At 41.2% G+C, this 21,314-nt stretch overlaps 1 protein-coding gene across 32 annotated transcripts in view; it reads right to left on the reverse strand.

Moving 5' to 3' along the window:
• The window catches only part of TTN (titin), a 239,931-nt gene that overhangs the window by 24,559 nt on the left and 194,058 nt on the right, over window positions 1-21,314 (reverse strand). For all 32 annotated transcript variants that reach the window (XM_088058544.1, XM_088058541.1, XM_088058539.1 and 29 more), the window contains 9 exons: window positions 4,152-21,257; window positions 3,511-3,807; window positions 2,824-3,411; window positions 2,425-2,727; window positions 2,001-2,297; window positions 1,263-1,550; window positions 877-1,176; window positions 475-777; window positions 4-309 (listed from right to left, as the gene is read on the reverse strand). In XM_088058544.1, coding sequence (XP_087914670.1) covers window positions 4-309; window positions 475-777; window positions 877-1,176; window positions 1,263-1,550; window positions 2,001-2,297; window positions 2,425-2,727; window positions 2,824-3,411; window positions 3,511-3,807; window positions 4,152-21,257 — 19,788 coding nt within the window. The remainder of the gene's footprint in view (window positions 1-3; window positions 310-474; window positions 778-876; window positions 1,177-1,262; window positions 1,551-2,000; window positions 2,298-2,424; window positions 2,728-2,823; window positions 3,412-3,510; window positions 3,808-4,151; window positions 21,258-21,314) is intronic.

Genomic DNA, 21,314 nt, shown 5'->3' on the forward strand with positions numbered 1-21,314 from the left:
TACCAAGAATATCTTTAGCTTGAACAGGTTCCATCATTTCAATAGGCTCTCCTTGTCCAGCACAATTCATAGCAGATACACGGAAATAGTAATTAACACTTGGCTGAAGGTGAGATACAACGTATTCAGTTGTTCTCACTTCTCCTTTGGTACTGACTACAGTCCATTCTTGCTCTTCACCTTCCCTCTTCTCCACCACGTAGTGGGTAATTGGACTTCCTCCATCATAAGCAGGTTTAATCCAGCCAAGGGTAACAGACGTCTTGGTTGTATCCACAACTTTCAGCTTTGTTGGTGAGCCTGGTTTATCTGTAAATGATAGTTTACAGGGGAAAAAAACCACCAATCACAATCCATCTAATTGTAAAAAGAAGAAAATCTACCCTCAGTTACACTGATACAACCCCACCCTAACTAGTAATTAATTTTCCATTGATTTTTAACCTATTGGAAGAAATGCACATTGGATCTTACCAATAGGATCTGCAGCTTTGTAGAAGTCAGAAGCCTCAGAGAATGGGCCTGGTCCAGCTGCATTGACAGCACAAACTCGGAAATGATACTCGCTGTTTTCAGTCAGACCTGTTACTTTCTGTCTGGTGTCCCGAATGGTTTCTTTAGAGACCTTGAACCAACTTAGACTCTTCTTGTCACGTTTCTCCAGAAAATATCCTGATATTTCACTACCTCCATCAACAGTGGGTCTATTCCAGACAACAGTCATAGAATTCTTGGTTATCTTCGTGACTTCTGGTGTACTAGGTGGTCCAGGTGTGACTGAGTAAAAAATTGTATGTCAGAAAATGAGTACTACTTGCAAACAGTACACGAGACAATTCAGTTGCATAAGTTATTTTTATAGAACTCATTTCTTACCAAATGAATTTTTGGCTATAACGGGCTCAGATTCCAGTGGATCACCAATTCCAAACTTGTTCACACCACGGACACGGAACACATATTCATTTCCTTTGATGAGTTTTGTTGTAGTTATGATACATCCCTCCAGCTTTTCAGAAATTAAAGACCATACAACCCGACTTGTCTCCCGCTTTTCAACGACATAGTGTGTTATAGGTGCACCACCATCATCTACTGGCGGGTCCCACGTTATTGTAATCTTTTCAGCAGTGACTGTCTTAAACTGTATGGGCCCACCTGGGGGTCCTGGCTTGTCTGTGAAGGCAGAAGAAAGAAGATGCTAAGTATTCATTACTAAACTATTGTTTAATAGTAAAATACAGTTGTATCTTAAGACATACCAAGTATCTGTACTCTAACATGGGCTGATGCTGAACCCATGGCATTCTTCAATTTCAATTCATAGGTGCCACTGTCGAGTCGATTTGCATCCTTGATGAGTATAGAAGCATATTCTGTTGTGTTTTCAAAAGACACTAGTGCACTGGTGAGTACCTCATTGCCATTTTTGAACCATTCAATTGTGGGTATAGGCTTGCCTGAGATGCCTAATTTTAGCTTAACTGAAGTTCCTGCTTTGTATTTCACCACTTCTGTATATTCTGGTGGCACATCGATTTCAGGTGCACCTTAAGAAAAAATAAGTTTAAAACATGTTTATCATAGCCCAGTATTTAATAAAACCCCCAAATAATACTACCTTGTTTAATCTAACAGTTAAATGTATTTGATAAATACAGATCAAAGTAAAGAGAACATATATAACTTAAATCAGAAGCTTAGAGTAAGTTAGAACTAATCCTATGAAGAAAAGACAATTACATGTATAAATACATCCACTTGAACAATGGGCAGACTTCTTTTTCTCAGAGAATAAAGATACAGGAAGACTTTGAAAATGGAGACACAGCCAAAGATGGTCCTAACAATCAAGCCCAAATGCTCACAGTCAGTCATGTTTCTTCAATAAATCATTATAAACTAGCCTTCCCTATTTAAAAGACCATGAGTCTACAAAACAACATGGCCATTGTCCTAGTACACCAAAATTATACATTATATTATTGCAAAACACTTACCATATGTATCAACACATGTGATAGGACCCACAACATCCGAGGGATTACTAATGGAACCAACAGCATTCTTTGCAAAGACCCGGAATTCATACTTGGAATTCTGTGTCAGGCCAGATACTGTGAACTGAGTCTCAATAACATTGGTGAAGCTAGCTTTTGTCCATCTGCCATCTGGAAGATCACGTTTTTCTACAATGTATCCAGTGATTTTGCTACCACCATCAAATGCTGGCTTCTGCCAGGAGAGAGTGATAGAAGTCTTGGAAATATCTGAGGCACGAACATTTCTTGGTGGTTCTGCAGAAGGAAACAAGAATATTGCCAATAATTAACAGCTATTTTGAATACTGGCTTATTGTACAGAAAAGATTATCATGGGGGAAACAAAATGGTTGGGCTTCATTGTTTTATAGAGAGTACTTACCACAAGCATCAATAGCAAGGACTGGATCAGAAGGACGACTTGCTTTTCCAATGCCAGCTGCATTTTCTGCATAAACTCTGAATTCATAGATAAGGCCAGCGCTGATTGTGGTGACTTTGAAGTGAGTAGTACGAATAAGGGTCTTGTTAGCCTTCTGCCATAATATACTATTTCTGTCTTTCATCTCCAGGTGGTATCCCATGACAGCACTGCCACCATTAGTGACTGGTTCATGCCATCCGACAGTAATACTCTCTCGGGTAACATTAGTGACCCATGGTGTAGAAGGAGGGCCCGGGGTAGCTGATGATATCAAAAGAATTGATTGTTAACCAAATTATATTTTCAACATCAGAGCACTAAAGTATCAATGTATACCATGAGAAGCTGGTTACTCACTGTAAGGAAGCTTGACAACCACACATTGTGAGTCTATGTGATCGCTGATGCCAAAGCGGTTCTCAGCTTTGATGCGGAATTGGTATTCTTCTCCTGTTGTGAGCCTCATAACTTTGATAACAGTTCTAGCAACAGTGGCAGACACTTCAGACCAAGCAGCAGTACTTGTTTCTCTCTTCAGCACAATATAGTTGGTAACCTGACTTCCACCATCATAAGCTGGTGGTTGCCATCTGAGTGTTACACTCTCTTCAGTGACATCGCTAAGGACAACAGGACCAACGGGAGGACCGGGTCTATCCAGCACAACAATATTAACAAATGATTTTGTGGTGCCACTTGAGTTCGCAGCAGTAATGTCATATCTACCAGCATCAGCAGCCACACTTTCTTTAAGGTTAATGATGAGACTTTCTGCAGTGGTTTCTGTGTGAAATCTCATGGTAGGTTTCAGTGCAACACCATCTCTAGACAATGTGACCTTTGGCACCGGTTTTCCAAAAACTGGAATTTCAACTTTTAGGTTTGATCCTGCTCGAACATAGACAGTGTTATGAGGGAAGCCCTTCATGTCAATCTCGGGAGATTCTGAAAAAGAAAACATTTCCAAAACATTAAGAGAATGTTCCATCTTTTAAAATATGAATGCAATTTAATGTGACTTTTGTCTCATGTCAAGAAGCATACCTAATTGTTCTTTAACTGTAACAGGGAGCAGTAGTTCTTTAGGATCACTTAAACCTGCTTGGTTTTCTGCAGACACCCTGAAGAAATAGTCGACGTTTTCCTTAAGACCGTGGACAACATGATGAGTTGTCTTTACAACTGCACACTTAACCCACTTTTGCTGTCCTTTCTCAAGAGCTTCAAGGAGGTAGCTAACAATTCTGCTTCCACCATCGTGTTCTGGTTTTAGCCATGAAAGAGAAACACTGTCCTTTGTGACATTTGTTACTCCTAGCTTTTCTGGTGGGCTGGGTTTTTCTGAGAAAAAAAGTGCAACAGGTTAAACAATACAGAACATATTTACTTTTTATATAAGCAATTTCACAGGAACACAATCTGGATCAAGAAAATGTGTTTTTAAACAAATTTGTATACCGGAAATAATTTAAGTAAAACCCAAGCAAAATTTAAAGCTATTACTTAGCTCTTTTTTATTTGTAAAACCTCAGACATACCTACAAAAAATGATCTATTTTACTGTATGCAGATTTATAGCTTTTGACATTGTTTTGAAGTAAACACTTTAAAACACATATTATTTTAAGTATTCAAATTTTTTATAGTAAATTTTCACAGTAAATTATTTTCATAGTAAAACATACCTGTTATTTTTGTTCCCTCTTTGGTCTCAGAAGGCACACCAACACCATATTCATTTTCTCCGGAGACGCGGAAGTAGTAAATGGCACCTTCTTGCAAACCAGTCACTTTGTAGGACAGGCGATGACAGTTGTTTGTCACGGTGACCCACGCCTTTTTGCTAGCTTCTCGTTTTTCAATTACATAGTTCTTTACAGGTGCTCCACCATCATTTTCAGGAACATCCCAAGATAACACAGCAGATTCTTTAGTTACATCTTTTGTTGCAATATTGGATGGCGGGCCAGGCGTATCAAGAACTTTGACAATTAAAGTCAAGGTAGTAGTGTTCAGGATGTTTTGCAACGTTAATGTGTATTTTCCAGAATCATTTCTTGTTGCTTTTTCAATAGTAAGAGATGTACAATTACTTGAAGTGTCAATGCTTGCCCGTGTACGGAGATCAGTGTCTGGTTTGTTCCATGTTACATTTGGGACTGGTTTGCCTCTGAAAGGAACAGTCATTGTGAAAGATCCACCAGCCTTCACAATTAAAGTCTTCCGCATTTCACTGTCAATTTCAAAGGCAGGTTCTTCCTCTCTTTCTTTTGCCACCTGAGGTTCTGAGACATCACTTGGTTCACTGACACCCATTTTGTTAATGGATTTCACTCTAAAAACATACTCAGAGCCTGATGTTAACCCAGTTACTGTATATTCTGTGCCTCTTAAATTCTGAATAGCTGTTGTCCAGTCAGTTTCATCAGTTTTCTTGTATTCAACGGTGTATCCTGTTACTGGAGCACCTCCATCAAACAGTGGCTTTGTCCAACCAATTGTGATGTTTGACCTTGTAGAATCCATAATCTTAGGTTTAGACGGGGGCGATGGCAAGAAGATTGGATCTTCTGCCTTAATCAATGGTGTGGTTTCACTTGGGAGACTGAGACCAGCAGCATTTTCTGCATAAACCCGGAATTCATATTCACATCCCTCACGGAGACCTGGTGACTTCACTCTTAAATCATAAACTGGCTTTTTGTTTACACGAATCCATCTTAGGCTGGTTTTCTCACGCCTTTCAATTACATAGCCAGAGATCTCACTGCCTCCATCAGACTCAGGCCTTGCCCAGCAGAGAGTTATTGAATCTTTGCTCACACTGGTGATCTCTAAAGATGTAGGTGGGCTTGGAACTGTAAATGGGTCTAGGGCTTTGATAGCAACACTTTCTAGAGGCTCACCAACACCGTATTTGTTAACTCCCATCACTCTGAAAATATACTCGTTACCCTTCAGTAATTTTGTCACTTTACAAGATGTTGTTTTAAGCTCTCCTTCACAAAGTGTCCATGCAATTCTGCTGGTCTCACGTTTTTCCACAATATAATGATCAATATCTGCACCACCGTTTTCTTGAGGGGGTCCCCATGATAAATGGCACTTTTCAGCAGTAAGGCCATTTATTTCTAAAGGACCTGCAGGTGGACCAGGTCTATCAAGTACTTTGCAGTTAATTGCCAAAGATTTTGTTCCTGCAACATTCTGTAATGTTAGTACATACTGTCCTGAATCACCTCGGATACAGTCCTTAATGGTTATTGCAGTAGTGTAATCTGTTGAGACGATTTCAACTCTAGCTTTTCCTTCAAGCTCCTTGCCATCCTTTGTCCATGAAATCACTGGTATTGGCCGTCCTGCAACATCAGCATTGACTTTAAACACTTCTCCAGCTTTCACAACTACAACATCCCTGAATTTAGCATCCATCATAATTCTTGGAGCCTCTACATCATCTTTAACAGTCACAGGTCCAGTTGATTCAGATGGCTGACTGAAGAGTCCAGCAGCATTCTTTGCAATCACATGGAATTCATAACGCTGGTCCTCTGTAAGTCCACCTACATCAAAGTATGTTTCTTGCACATTAGTAAAATTACATTTTAACCAACGACCATCTGGTAGTTCTCGGCGTTCAATAATATATCCTGTTACTTTAGCTCCACCATCATATTCTGGTTTAGTCCACTTCAATGAGACAGATGTTCTTGTAATATTGGTAACTTCTGGCTGACCAGGAGGATCACATGGATCTCTTGCAGCAACTGGTTCACATGCTTTGCTGCATTTGCCTATTCCAGCAATGTTTTCTGCATACACACGATATTCATACATCAGCCCTTCATCAAGACCTGTAACTTTCATTTGTGTATCAGTTATGAGGCTCCTGTTAACTTTTGTCCAAAGAATGCTGCTTCTTTCTTTATGCTCCAAGTGATATCCTAGTACTACGCTACCTCCATCATTAACAGGTACCTGCCAAGTTACAATCATGAAAGATTTAGTTGCATGTGCCACACGAGGTGTTCCAGGTGGACCTGGAGGCTTAAATGGATACTCTGCCACAACAGAAGGAGAATTAGTGTAAGTGCTTTTCCCATAGCGATTTTCTGCACAAACACGGAACTGATATTCAGATCCAGTGACAAGTCGAGATACTTTAATTGATGTTCTTGCAACTGCTGCAGATACTACCTCCCATGTTGTTGTGGTAGTATCTCTCTTTTCCACTATGTAATTGCTAATATGACATCCACCATCATATGCTGGAGGCTTCCAGGACAGAGTTACACTATCAGCACTAACTTCATCAATTTTAACATCAGTTGGTGGTCCTGGTCTATCAAGGACAATTACAGTTAGAGAAGTTGTTGTTGATCCAGCAGTATTTGAAAGATGTAATTCATAATGCCCCAGATCTTCATTTGTAGCTTCCTTGATGGACAGTGAAGTTAAAGTCTTTGATGTCTGAACATTTACCCTGGTTGTCTGTTTTAAGGGATTCCCATCCTTCTTCCAGCTAGCAGTGGGAAGAGGTCGCCCTCTGAACGGAATGTCAATCTTAAGATCATCTCCAGCTTTCACTGTGAATGTATTAAACAGGAGCTCAACAGATGGCTGGATTTCAATATCTTTTGCAATGACTGGGACACCAAGTTCTCTTGGATCACTTTTTCCTTTTTCATTAACAGCAATAACCCTGAAACTGTACTCTTCTCCCATAGTTAAGCCTGTTATTGTTGCTTCCAGTGTTTTCACCTGTGTACATGCACTCCATTTTACACTTCCTTTACTCTGCATTTCTACTATATAACCAGTAATTTTACTACCACCATCACTCTCTGGCTTTTCCCATTTAATTGAAGCAGAACTGCGAGTCACGTCAACAAGAATGACCTTTGAAGGTGGAGAAGGTGGTTCAGACACCTTAACTGGATCAGCAGTTTCTGCTGGTAAACCAGCCCCATATTCATTTACAGCTAGAACACGGAAGTAATAACTACATCCTTCTTGTAGCTGAGTAATCTTGAAGGAATTCTTTGTACAGTTGCTTGTAACTGTGGCATATGCCTTTCTCGTGGACTCTCTCTTTTCAACTACATAATTGGTAATTTTAGCTCCACCATCAATTAGTGGTGCTTCCCAGGCTAAAGTTACAAAATCTTTCTTCACTTCTCTGATTGTCAGGTTTAGAGGTGCACTAGGTGTATCAAGCACTCTGACATTAACAAAAGCAGATTTTTTGCCACTGTTGTTCTCTAAAGTAAGATTGTATCTACCACTATCAAATCTATTGACATTGTCAATGACCAGCATTGTGTAGGAACTGGTGACTTCAATCTGAGCTCTCTCACTAATTGTTCCTTCTGCTTTCTCCCATTTAACTTCAGGTTCTGGTCTTCCTTTGATGGTGACAAACAGGCGTAAAGTAGCACTAGCACGTACAGTGACTACTTTTCTGAGATCTGCATCAAGTTCAATTTCAGGAGGTTCAATCTTGTCCTCTGCTAAGACTGCACCAGGTATAGTGGCAGGTTCTCCTACTCCTTCTGAGTTGATAGCACAGATGCGGAAGTTATATTCCTGGTTCTCTTTTAGCTTTGTCACGGTGAACTGTTTTGCTTGTATGCCTGCTGGTGGGGTGCAGGTAGTCCATTCATCAGCAGCAGCTTCTTTTACTTCTACTACATAGCCTTTAACTGGAGCACCACCATCATAAATGGGTTTACTCCAGGCAAGGGAAACTGATGACCTGGAAGTATCTGTAACCTTTGGATTGCTAGGTGGACCTGGTGGATATAATATATCACAAGCACGATAGAAAATGGATGGCTCACTGGGTTCCCCTACCCCTGCAGCATTTTCAGCAGACACTCTAAATTCATAGAAATGCCCATCAGTTAGACCTGTTACTCTGAATCTCAAGTCTGTCAGCCTTTTCTTATTGCATTTGGTCCATCGGATACCATCTTTGTCTCGTTTCTCAAGTATGTAACCTTCAATTTCAGCTCCCCCATTGTCTTCTGGGCGACCCCATGTTACCACCATAGAATCTTTTGTGATTGCTGAAACTTCAGGTGTTGAAGGAGGACCAGGGGGTTTGTATGGATTACGAGCCACAACTGGTTCAGATTCCAAGGGCTCTCCAACTCCGTATTTATTCACTGCTACTACGCGGAAAATGTATTCATTGCCAGGAAGGAGTTTAGTTACTTTGTGATTAAGAGCCTGCACGTCTGTGGCTACTTGAGTCCAGGAAAGCCTGCTTGTCTCTCTCTTCTCAATGATATAGTGAGAGATACTAGAACCACCATCATGTAAAGGTGGAGACCATGACAAGTAGCATTTTTCTGCAGTGACACCTGTAACATTCAAAGGTCCTTCTGGAGGTCCTGGTCTGTCAAGCACTTTTACAGTGATTGGTATAGATTTGGTGCCACCAACATTTTTGAGGTTAAGAGTATAATGACCTCCATCTACTCTTATACAGTCTTTGACAGTGAGAATTGTTTTCTCAATGGTAGATTTAATTTCCATTCTTGCAGTTGTTTCTTCAAGGTCTTTACCATCTTTTGACCATGTAATGTCAGGAATAGGTTTCCCATGGATATCAGCTTCAAGAACAAAGGTTTCACCAGCATGAACAACAATGACATCTCTGTATTTAGGATCCAGTGAAGCTCCTGGTGCTTCAATTTCATCTCTGGCAGTAATAGGTCCTGTACTTTCAGATGGTTCACTAAAGCAACCCGCTGCATTTCTTGCAATTACTCTGAATTCATATCGTTGGTTTTCAACAAGACCACTTACTGTAAATTCTGTTTCCAACACATTTGTAAAGCTGGCTTTCATCCAGCGACCATCTGGCAGTTCTTTCTTTTCTACAATATAACCAGTTATTTTGCTTCCACCATCATATTCTGGCTTTTTCCACTTCAGTGTGATATTACTTCTTGTAACAACAATGGCCTCTGGGCGGCCAGGTGGGTCACAAGGATCTCGGGCAACATACAGTTCTGATACTTTGCTGACTTTGCCAATGCCAACAATGTTTTCAGCAGAAACTCTGAACTCATATTCAAGACCTTCTTCAAGGCCATCTGTTTTATATTTGGTGTCCACAATAAGTGACTTGTTCTGTTTTGTCCAAAGAATGCTGTTCTTATCTTTACGCTCAAGATGGTAGCCAAGAATTTTGCTTCCTCCATCATTAACTGGTTCATGCCATTGTACAATCATATGGTCCTTGGAAGCTGCTGTAACAAATGGGGTTCCAGGTGGTCCAGGCACCTTGTAGGGGTATTGCACAACAACTGATTTAGAAGCCAAAGGAGAGCTCTTTCCATATCTATTTTCAGCAGAAATCCTGAACTGGTATTCAGAACCTGTTTTAAGCTTTGTTGCTTTTATGGTTGTTCTTGCAACTGTTGCTGACACGATGTTCCAAGTGGTAGTGCTTGTGTCACGCTTTTCTACTATATAGTTGCTTATCTGGCAGCCACCAGTATAATCAGGTGGATCCCATGATAAAACAACAAAGTCCGCACTAATTTCATCAAAGCGGACAGGTCCTCGTGGTGGGCCAGGCTTTTCTAGTACGATTATGCTCAGGTGCTCTGTTGCTGTACCTGCTGAATTTGTTGCTGTTACTGTATATTTACCAAAGTCTTCTCTGTTGCTTTCTTTTATATGCAAAATAGTTGATGTTGTTGTATTCTGAATATTTAATCTGGTTGTCTGTTTCAATGGCTGCTCATCTTTTGTCCAAGTAATCGTAGGTTTGGGTCTGCCTATAAATGGTACTTCTACCTTCAGATCTTCTCCAGCTTGTACACTGTATGTATTAAACATCAATTTGAAACTTGGCTCAATAGTCAAGTCTTTAGCTATCACAGGAATTCCAAGTGCTCTGGGATCACTTTTGCCTTTTTCATTGTAGGCAATCACACGGAATTGATATTCCTGTCCTGGACTCAAACCAGACACCTCTGCATTACAAGTTTTGGTCTCACTAACAACACTCCATTTTTCTGTTCCTTTAGGCAACATTTCAACAAGGTATCCCAAAATTCTGCTACCTCCATCATGCTCAGGTTTTTCCCACGTAAGTGATGCACTTCTCTGAGTCACATCAGTGAGTGTTACTTTCCCAGGAGGCAAAGGTGGCTCTGAGGCTTTGACAGCATCCTTGGTTTCAACTGGAACACCAATTCCATATTCATTTTCAGCCATAACTCTGAAGTAGTAAATTGCTCCTTCTGTAAGATTTTCAACTTTAAAACTAGTCTTGCCACACTTAGCACTTACATTCGCAAATGCCTTCCTGGTTGACTCACGCTTGTCTATCACATAATTCTTTACCTTTGCACCACCATCAATAATCGGTGGCTCCCAAGATAATACAGCAGAATCCTTCTTTATATCCTTTACCACTAAGTTTTGCGGGGGTCCTGGCGTGTCCAAGACTTTCACTGTAACAAATGCAGATTTAGAACCACTGCTGTTCTCTAGCTTGAGAATATACTTTCCAGCATCATTTCTATCACAGTTGTCAATTGAGAGTTGTGTGTAGTTTATGCCTTTATCAATCTGAACTTTTTCTGAGAATTCGCCTTCTTCTCGGGACCATGTGATGTCAGGTGTTGGTCGTCCCCTGAATGGTATGTGAATCCTAGCAGACCCACCAGCTCTAACCACTATCCCTTTCCTTAGCTCTGAATCAATATCAAGCTCTGGAGCTTCAAGTTTGTCTTCTGGTTTAATAGTACCAGGAACTGATGCAGCCTCTCCCACACCAATCTTGTTAAGAGCACACACTCGTAGTTTGTATTCTTGATGTTCAATAAGCTTTTTGATCTCAAATCGAGTGGCACGTATACCTGTCTGTGGAGTAACAAGTGACCATTCATCTTCATCTGCTTTACAGATTTCTACAAGGTACCCCTGGATTTCACAACCACCATCATAAATAGGTTTACTCCAACCAAGCATAACTGAATTTTTGGTGGTATCCACAACATGGGCATTTGTAGGTGGGCCAGGCTTGAACATTGGGTCACAAGCTTTGAAGTAGGGAGAAACTTGGCTTGGTTCACCAACTCCAGCAGCATTTTCAGCAGAAACTCTGAATTCATATTCATGATCCTCTGTTAAACCGGTAACTCTTAACCGCAAATCTGTAATGCGGCGTTTATTGCATTTTATCCATCTGATGCCTGCTCGGTCTCTCTTTTCTACAATGTAACCTACGATTTCACTACCTCCATCACTATCTGGCCTGGTCCAGCAGACAGTCATAGAATCCTTTGTGATATTGGTAATTTCCAAGGCTTTTGGTGGTCCAGGAACCACAAATGGATTTTTCATCATTACTGGCACAGATTCTAATGGCTCACCAACCCCATATTTGTTAACTGCCATGATACGGAAGACGTATTCATTTCCTTCCAAGAGTTTTGTTACTTTTAGCATTGTAGGTAAAACTTCTGAAGCAACCACAGTCCATGCCAGGCGGCTAGTTTCTCTCTTCTCTACAATGTAATGAGAAATATCACTGCCACCATCATGAAGAGGAGGACCCCATGCCAGTGCACATTTTTCAGCTGTAACTCCTGTCACTTGGACTGGGCCCTCTGGAGGTCCTGGCCTGTCCAAGACTTTTACATTTACTGTTACTGTCTTTGTTCCCGCAACATTAGAGGCTTCTAGAATGTACTGACCACCATCAACTCTAATAGCATCTTTTACAATTATTAGTGCACTGAAATCTGTGTTCTTTATTTCATATCTAGCAGTGTCCTCAAGCTCTTTATCTCCTTTATACCACTTAATGGTTGGTAATGGCTTTCCATGAACATCAGCCTCAAGTCTGAATGTTTCACCAGCATTTACAACAATAGTGTCTTTGTACTTTGGATCCATTGAAATTCGTGGAAGATCAACTTCGTCCCTTGCTGTTATGGGTCCTGTACTGTCAGAAGGTTTGCTTATTGCACCTGCAGCATTCTTTGCAATTACTCTAAATTCGTATCTTTGGTCTTCAGTAAGTCCTGTTACAGTGAACTGAGTTTCAATGATATTTGTGAAGCTCGCTTTCATCCACCGACCATCTGGTAAGTCACGTTTCTCTACAATATAACCGGTAACCTTACTTCCACCATCATATTCTGGTTTGGTCCACTGTAGAGTAATAGAGCTTCTTTTTATTATTATAGCTTCTGGGCGACCTGGAGGATCACATGGATCACGAGCTACATAGCACTCAGAAACTTTACTTGTTCTGCCTACACCAACAATATTTTCTGCAGAAACTCGAAACTCATATTCAATTCCCTCTTCAAGGTTATTTGTCTTAAAACTTGTGTCCTGAATAATAGTCTTGTTTACTTTAGTCCACAGAATGCTATTTTTCTCCTTCCTCTCAAGATGGTAGCCCAACACTTTACTGCCACCATCATTTACTGGCTCATGCCACTGTACAACCATGGAGTCTTTTGTAACTGTTGTCACAAATGGTGTGCCAGGAGGTCCTGGTTCCTTGTAGGGATACTGTGCTACAACCGGTGCAGATTCCAATGCAAAACTCCGCCCATACCTGTTCTCAGCAAATATTCTGAACTGGTATTCTGAACCGGTTTTCAGTTTAGTCACCTTCAGTGTAGTTCTTGCAACAGTAGCTGAAACTGTATCCCATACGGTGGTTGTTGTATCTCTCTTGTGAACAACATAGTTGGTGATTTGGCAGCCGCCTGTGTACACTGGAGGATTCCATGACAGGGTAATACTTTCTGCACTTATTTCATCAAACTTCACAGGTCCAGCTGGAGGGTCAGGTTTGTCTAGGGTAATAATTTCAACAGAGGCAGACTTCTGCCCAACAACATTAGCCACAGTGATTTCATAAGTGCCACTGTCTTCTTTGCTAGTTTCTTTAAGATTCAGTACAGTGAGATCAGCTGAATCGCTAACATTGACTCTTGTTGTCTGCCTTAATGGCTGGCCATCTTTAACCCAGGTAACAGTTGGTTTAGGCCGACCTGCAATTGGTATTTCTACTTTTAGGTCCTGTCCCACCTGAACACTGTAACTGTGGAAAGCAGGTCTTACATCAGGTTCAATCACCAGGTCTTTGGCAACTATTGGAACTGCAAGTGCTCTAGGATCACTCTTACCCTTTTCATTTACAGCCATTACTCTAAAAAGATATTCTTCCCCTTGAGTTAGATTAGTAACAACTGCTTCAAGTGTTTTAACACGAGCACACTCTGACCACTTCTCACTACCCTTTGCTTGCATTTCAACAATATACTGTATGATTTTGCTACCACCATCATGTTCAGGTTTTGCCCAGCTTAGCGAGACACTGTTTCTTGTGACATCATCCACTGTTATTTTCCCAGGAGGCTGTGGAACTTCAGCAACTTTAATTGGGTCACTGGTTTCTGCAGGGAGGCCAATTCCATATTCATTCTCAGCAGAGACTCTGAAGAAGTAATAGCAGCCCTCCTGAAGCTGATCTACTTTCCATGAAGTCTTATGGCAGTTTGTTACAACAGCTGCATATGCCTTTCTTGTTGCTTCACGCTTTTCAATAATGAAATTCTTTATTTTTGCTCCACCATCCAAGAGAGGAGGCTCCCATGAAAGTGAAACAGAGTCTTTCGTGATCTCTCTGATTTTTAAATTAACAGGTGCACTTGGGGTATCCAGTACTCTTACACTGACAAAGGCAGACTTCGTTCCACTGCTGTTTTCCAAGGTCAGAGTATACTTTCCACTATCAAATCTGTTAACATTATCTAGAACAAGGGAAGTAAAGCTACTAGTGGTATCAATAATAGCTGCTTCTCTGATGTCACCATCCACTTTACCCCATTTTACTTCAGGTGTTGGACGACCTCTGATGGGAACAAACAGTCTTAAGGAACCTCCTGCTCTCACATTTACAATCTTCCTTAATTCCATGTCAAGGTCAAGGTCTGGTGCCTCCATCTTTTCTTCTACAATAACAGAACCAGGAACATCTGCATGCTCTCCAACTCCTGCTTTATTAACTGCACATATGCGGAATTTGTACTCATGTTTTTCTACTAATTTTTCTACTTCCATATGAGTATTCTTAATTCCAGTTGGAGGGGTACAAATTGCCCATTCACCATCACTTACATCACATTTTTCCACAATGTATCCCTGAACTTCAGAGCCACCATCGTATATAGGTTTACCCCATGAAAGAAAAACTGAAGATCTTGTAACATCCGTAACTTTAGGATTATTGGGTGGACCTGGCTTGTAAATAGGATCACATGCTTTGTAATAAGTAGAAGGTGGACTTGGTTCACTAAGACCAGCAGCATTTTCAGCTGAAACTCTGTACTCATAATCATGATTTTCTATTAGGCCAGTCACTCTGTATCGCAGTTCGCTTATCAGGCGTTTGTTACATCTTGTCCAGCGAATACCTTCCTTATCTCGTTTTTCAAGGACGTAGCCCAGGATTTCACTGCCGCCATCTGAGGCTGGTCTTTCCCAAACAACTATCATAGAATCCTTGGTAACGGCTGTGACTTCAGGAGCCTTTGGAGGAAGCGGCACAACAAATGGGTTCTTTGCAACTACTGGGTCAGACTCAAGAGGTTCACCAACACCGTATTTATTTACTGCCATGATGCGGAAAACATACTCATTTCCTTCTAGAAGTTTTGTAACTTTGCAATTCAGAGTTTGCACATTTGAGTCAACGACAGTCCACACCAAGCGACTGGTTTCCCTTTTTTCTACAACGTAGTGTGAAATATCGCTACCACCATCTTGTAGTGGAGGTTTCCATGATAGTGTGCATTTCTCAGCTGTAACACCTGTAAACTCAACAGGTCCTTCTGGAGGTCCAGGTCTATCAAGAACTTTGACATTAACAGGAACCTTCTTTTCACCTGCAACATTCTTTGCCAGTAGTACATACTGCCCACTGTCAACTCGTGTGGCTTCCTTCACACTGAGGCTTGTTGCAAAATCAGTAGATTTTATTTCCATATGAGCGGTGCTTGTCAGCTCACGGTCGCCTTTAAACCACTGAATGGAAGGTAATGGCTTGCCATGAATATCAGCATCAAGCTTGAATGACTCACCAGCATGCACTACAATAGTGTCTCTGAATTTTGGATCCATACTTATTTGAGGTGGTTCTACTTCATCTCTTGCTGTAATTGCCCCTGAGCTCTCAGATGGTTCACTGAAAACACCTGCGGCATTTCGTGCTATAACACGAAACTCGTATCTCTGGTTTTCAACTAGACCAGTTACTTCAAACTGAGTATCAATAACATTTGTAAAGCTTGCTTTCATCCAACGGCCATCAGGTAATTCTTTCTTTTCAACAACATAGCCTGTGATTTTGCTTCCACCATCATATATCGGTTTCTTCCACTGGAGTGTTACTGAGTTTCTTGTGACAATTACAGGCTCTGGACGACCTGGAGGGTCACATGGGTCACGTGCAGTATAGCATTCAGATGCTCTACTTGCCTTTCCAATTCCCACTATGTTTTCTGCAGAGACTCTGAATTCATATTCAAGACCTTCCTCAAGGCCAGTTGTCTTGAATTTGGTATCTGGAAGAGGTGTTTTATTCAGTTTAGCCCACAGAATGCTGTTTCTTTCTTTGCGCTCCAAGTGATAACCAATGATCCTGCTGCCGCCATCATTGACTGGTTCATGCCACTGTACCACCATGCTGTCTTTTGAGATATTTGTTACAAAAGGAGTTCCAGGTGGACCAGGAACTTTAAATGGGTATTGGGCTATTATTGACTCTGAGGTGAGATACGTACTCTTCCCATATCTATTCTCAGCTGCGATTCTGAACTGATATTCACAGCCGGTCTTTAAACGACATGCTTTTATAGTTGTTCTTGCAACAGTAGCTGACACAATGTGCCATGTGGTGGTGGAAGTGTCTCTTCTTTCTACAATGTAATTATTGATAGAGCTACCACCATCATACTTGGGTGGCTCCCAGGAAATGGTAATACTGTCTGCTGTTACTTCATCTACTTTTACTGGTCCAGTTGGAGGTCCTGGTTTGTCAAGGACAACAATATTTAGTGTCTCAGTTGCTTCACCAGCAGAGTTTGTAAGTTTAACTAAATATGTTCCCACATCTTCTCTGCATGCTTCTTTTATTGTTAACACTGTGTTGTTTTCCGAGCTTTCTGCATTTACTCTTGTAGTCTGCTTCAATGCCACGTTGTCTTTATGCCAAGACACTGCTGGTTTGGGTCGACCAACAAAAGGAACATCAACCTTTAAGTCCTCACCTGCTAGAACACTGAAAGTAGTAAACAGTAGTTTGAAAGCTGGTGGGATCACAAGATCTTTTGCAACAACTGGTATACCCAGCTGGCGAGGATCACTGATACCTTTCTCATTCTGAGCTGAAACACGGAAGTTGTATTCTTCACCTTGGATCAATCCTGTGATTGTGGCTTCAGTAACTTTTACTGTAGCGCAGGTTGACCACTTTTCACTGCCTTTGCTTTGCATTTCTACAATATAGCCCAGAATTCTGCTACCACCATCATGTTCCGGTTTTTCCCAAGATAAGCTCACGCTATTTCTTGTCACATCCAACAAAGTTATTTTTCCTGGTGGAAGTGGTCTTTCTGACACTTTTATGGATTCTGAAGTTTCCACTGGAAGGCCAATTCCATACTCATTTTCAGCTAAGACTCTGAAGTAGTAGTTACAGCCTTCTTGCAGTGAATCAACTTTCCAGCTGGTTTTGTGGCAATTGGCATTAACAGTTGAATAAGCTTTTCTTGTTGATTCACGTTTTTCAACGATGTAATTTTTTATTTTAGAGCCACCATCTATGAGAGGAGGTTCCCAAGTGAGTGTAACTGAGGATTTTGTAACTTCCTTTATTTTCAAATCTTGAGGTGCCCCTGGAGTATCAAGAACTCTGACATTCACAAATGCTGTCTTACTGCCTGAGCTGTTTTCAATTGTCAGTATGTATTTGCCACTATCAAATCTATTTACATTTTCAACAATAAGTAAAGTATAAGAGCTTGTTGATTCAATGCTCGCTCTATCCAAAGATTCCCCATGTTCTCTTGTCCATTTTACTTCAGGTGCTGGTCTTCCTTTAATTGGGACAAAGAGTCTCAGAGTACAGCAAGCTCTAATAGTTACAACTTTACGTAGTTCTGCATCAAGTTCAATCTCTGGAGGCAGCATTCTTTCTTCAGCTTTTGGAGTGCCAGGAACAAGAGCAGGTTCCCCAAGACCTTCAGAGTTCATAGCATATATCCGTATTTTATACTCTTGATTTTCTTTCAAGTCAGTGATGGTAAAAGAAGTGGCCTTTAGACCCATTGGTGGAGTTACAATCTTCCACTCGTCTTCTTCAGGTAGTGCAATCTCAACCATGTAACCTGTGATCTCTGAACCACCATCATATATTGGTTTGTTCCAAGCTATTGTAATAGAGGACTTGCTGCTATCCAAAACACGAGGATTGCCTGGGGGACCAGGCTTAAATACAGTATCACAGGCTTTGTAGAACGGACTGGTTGGGCTTGGCTCACTGACACCAGCAGCATTTTCTGCCATGACTCTGTATTCATATTCATGGCCTTCTGTCAGTCCAGACACTTTATAACGTAAGTCAGTAACAACTCTTTTGTTACATTTCACCCACCGTAGACCAGCCTTGTCTCGACGTTCCACAATATAGTTAGTTATTGGGCTCCCACCATCAGAATCAGGATGGCCCCAACACACAACCATAGAATCCTTTGTAATTGCTGTTACTTCAGGTGTCTTAGGTGGATCAGGTGGAACATATGGATTTACTGCCAGAACAGGCTCTGATTCCAGAGGCTCACCAACTCCATATTTGTTAACAGCCATAACTCGGAACACGTACTCATTGCCCTTCAACAATTTAGTAACCTTCAGTTTTGTCACTGGAACCTCTGTGCCTACAGATGTCCATGCCAATCTACTTGTTTCACGTTTTTCAACCACATAATGGTCAATCTTTGCACCTCCATCATCCAGTGGGGGTAGCCATGACAGCACACATTTTTCTGCAGTGACTTCAGACACAGCCAAAGGCCCTTCTGGGGGACCAGGTCTATCAAGAACTTTAACATTGAAGATATGCTTGGCAAAGCCACCAGGGTTTGTTGCAGTAAGCGTATAAGCACCACCATCTCTTCTTGAGGAATCTTTGTTGATGAGAATGGTAGAGAAATCTGCTATTTTTATTTCCAATTTTGCTGTGTCTTCAAGTTCTTTTTCTCCCTTTGTCCATGTCATAGTTGGTGGAGGGCGACCTGAAACATCAGCCTCAAGTCTGAAAACTTCCCCTGCTTTCAGCACTATGGTGTCCTTGTATTTAGCATCCACTTTTATCCTTGGTGCTTCAATGTCATCTCTGCAAGTGATTGCATCTGATGGCTCTGAGGGCTGACTAACAGCTCCACCAGCATTCCTAGCAATGACACGGAATTCATAGGCAGCATCTTCTGTCAAACCACTTACAGTGAATTCAGTCTCTAGTATATTGCTGAAATTAGCCTTCAGCCAACGGCCATTAGGAAGGTCTCTTTTTTCAACAGTGTAGCCAGTTATCTTAAAACCTCCATTATATTCTGGTTTAGTCCACTTCAGTGTAACTGCATGTCTTGTAATGTTCAGAGGTATTGGCTTACCAGGTGGATCTATTGGGTCCAGGGCAAACACAGGCTCAGATGGCTTGCTTGGCTTACTCTTTCCAGCTAGATTTTCTGCTATAACACGGAATTCATATGCAATGCCATCGGTAAGTCCAGATGATTTAAAGATATTTCCTGACACCAACATTTTACTTACAGTCTGCCAAACAATGCTGTTTCTCTCTTTTCTTTCAATGTGATATCCCAGTATTGGGCTTCCACCATCAGTAACTGGCTCATTCCAGCTAATGGTCATGGATTCTTTGGTTACTGCGATCACCTGAGGAGTGCCAGGAGGCCCAGGTACCTTAAATGGGTAGTTGGCAACTACAGACTCTGAAGTAATGGCTGGACCAACTCCATATCTGTTTTGAGCTTTAACACGGAACTGATACTCAACTCCAGTAGTGAGACGAATGGCTTTAAATGTAGTACGTATCACTGTTGTTGCCAATTCGGTCCATGTGGTACTGTCAGTCTGACGCATTTCTACAATGTAATTACTTATTGGTACACCACCATCATTCAAAGGAGGCTCCCACGAGAATGTTAGGAAATCACATGAAATTTCTTCAAATTTGATTGGTCCAGTAGGTGGTCCAGGTATGTCATGAACCTGGACTGTGATTACTTCACTAACTTCTCCAACAATATTTTTAGCTGACAGTGGATATTGACCACTGTCACTTCGAATACATTCATTGATGGTTAGTATGGTTGCAGTTGCTGTATTTTCATAATTTACCCTTTGTGTTTGCTTAAGTATCTGGTCTTCTTTCTTCCAAGTCACAGTAGGCCTTGGACGACCAAGTACAGGGATTTCAATCTTGATATTGTCACCAGCTTTGGCAATGACTGTTTTCTGGTAAATAGCACGGAGGTCAAACTCTGGTAGCATTGTTTGCTCCTTGATAATAACTGGTCTGCTTTCCCTTGGGGCACTTCTTCCAGCACTGTTTACTGCCATAACCTGGAAAGTATACTCTTCATTTTCAGTTAGGTTCTTTACTACACAGTCCAGCGTTTTTACAGTGGTGATGTGTGCCCACTGGTTGGTTCCTTTTCTCTGTGCTTCAATTACATACCCAGTGATCTTGCTGCCACCATCATGTTCTGGTTTTGGCCAAGCTAGGCTAACTGAGTTCCGTGTTACATCCATAATATTAAGGCTCTCAGGTGGGGATGGGGCCTCAGAAGCTTTTACTGGTTCTGTAGTTTCAGCTGGTTCACCAATACCATACTCATTTTCAGCCAGTACTCTGAAATAGTATTCACACCCCTCAGCCAAGTTAGGAATCTTGAAGGAACACTTCTGGCAGTTGGTTGTAACTGTTGAATATGCCTTCCGAGTTGACTCACGTTTCTCAACAATATAGTTTGTTATACGTGAACCTCCATCTACCAGAGGCATATCCCATTGGAGGGTGATACTGTCTTTGGTTATTTCTCTAGGCTTAAGGTTTATTGGTGGACCTGGTGTATCCAAGACTTTTACATTTACAAAGCCAGTCTTCTTACCAGCAGCGTTTTCAAGAGTCATTACATATTTTCCCGCATCATATCTGGTGCACTCTGTGACAATCAAGAGTGTAAAAGAGTCGGTATTTTCAATACTGGCACGTCCTTTGAGTGAAACATCATCTTTTGTCCATGTAACTTCTGGAGTTGGACGTCCTTTAATCGGTACAAAAATCCGAATTGTTAATCCAGCTCTAACAACAAGCGTTCTTCTTAGCTCAGCATCCAGTTCAAAGTCAGGAATCTCTTCTCTGTCAACAATTTCCACACTTGGAATTATTGCTGGTTCACCAACACCTGCAGCATTCATGGCAGAGATTCTGAAATTATACTTGGCTCCGGTCTGCAGATGAGCTACAACAAACTGAGTGATTCTTAAAGCAGTCCCTATTGTGTCTTTCACCCATTCATCTTCTCCTTCTTTTTGATGCTCTACTATGTAGCCAGTGATTTCAAGACCACCATCATAGTGAGGCTTGCTCCAGGCTAAAGATGCACTTGTCTTTGTGGTATCAGTCACTCTTGGATTTGCAGGTGGACCTGGTGGGTCTGAAAAGCAAATAAAAGATAAAACATTAAATTACAGCAGAAGTCATTTTATGCTCT

Source organism: Pseudopodoces humilis, chromosome 8, assembly GCF_049639895.1.
Source record: "Pseudopodoces humilis isolate 2021_Gansu_Grassland_sample_001 chromosome 8, ASM4963989v1, whole genome shotgun sequence".
Classification (NCBI taxonomy): Eukaryota; Metazoa; Chordata; class Aves; order Passeriformes; family Paridae; genus Pseudopodoces; species Pseudopodoces humilis.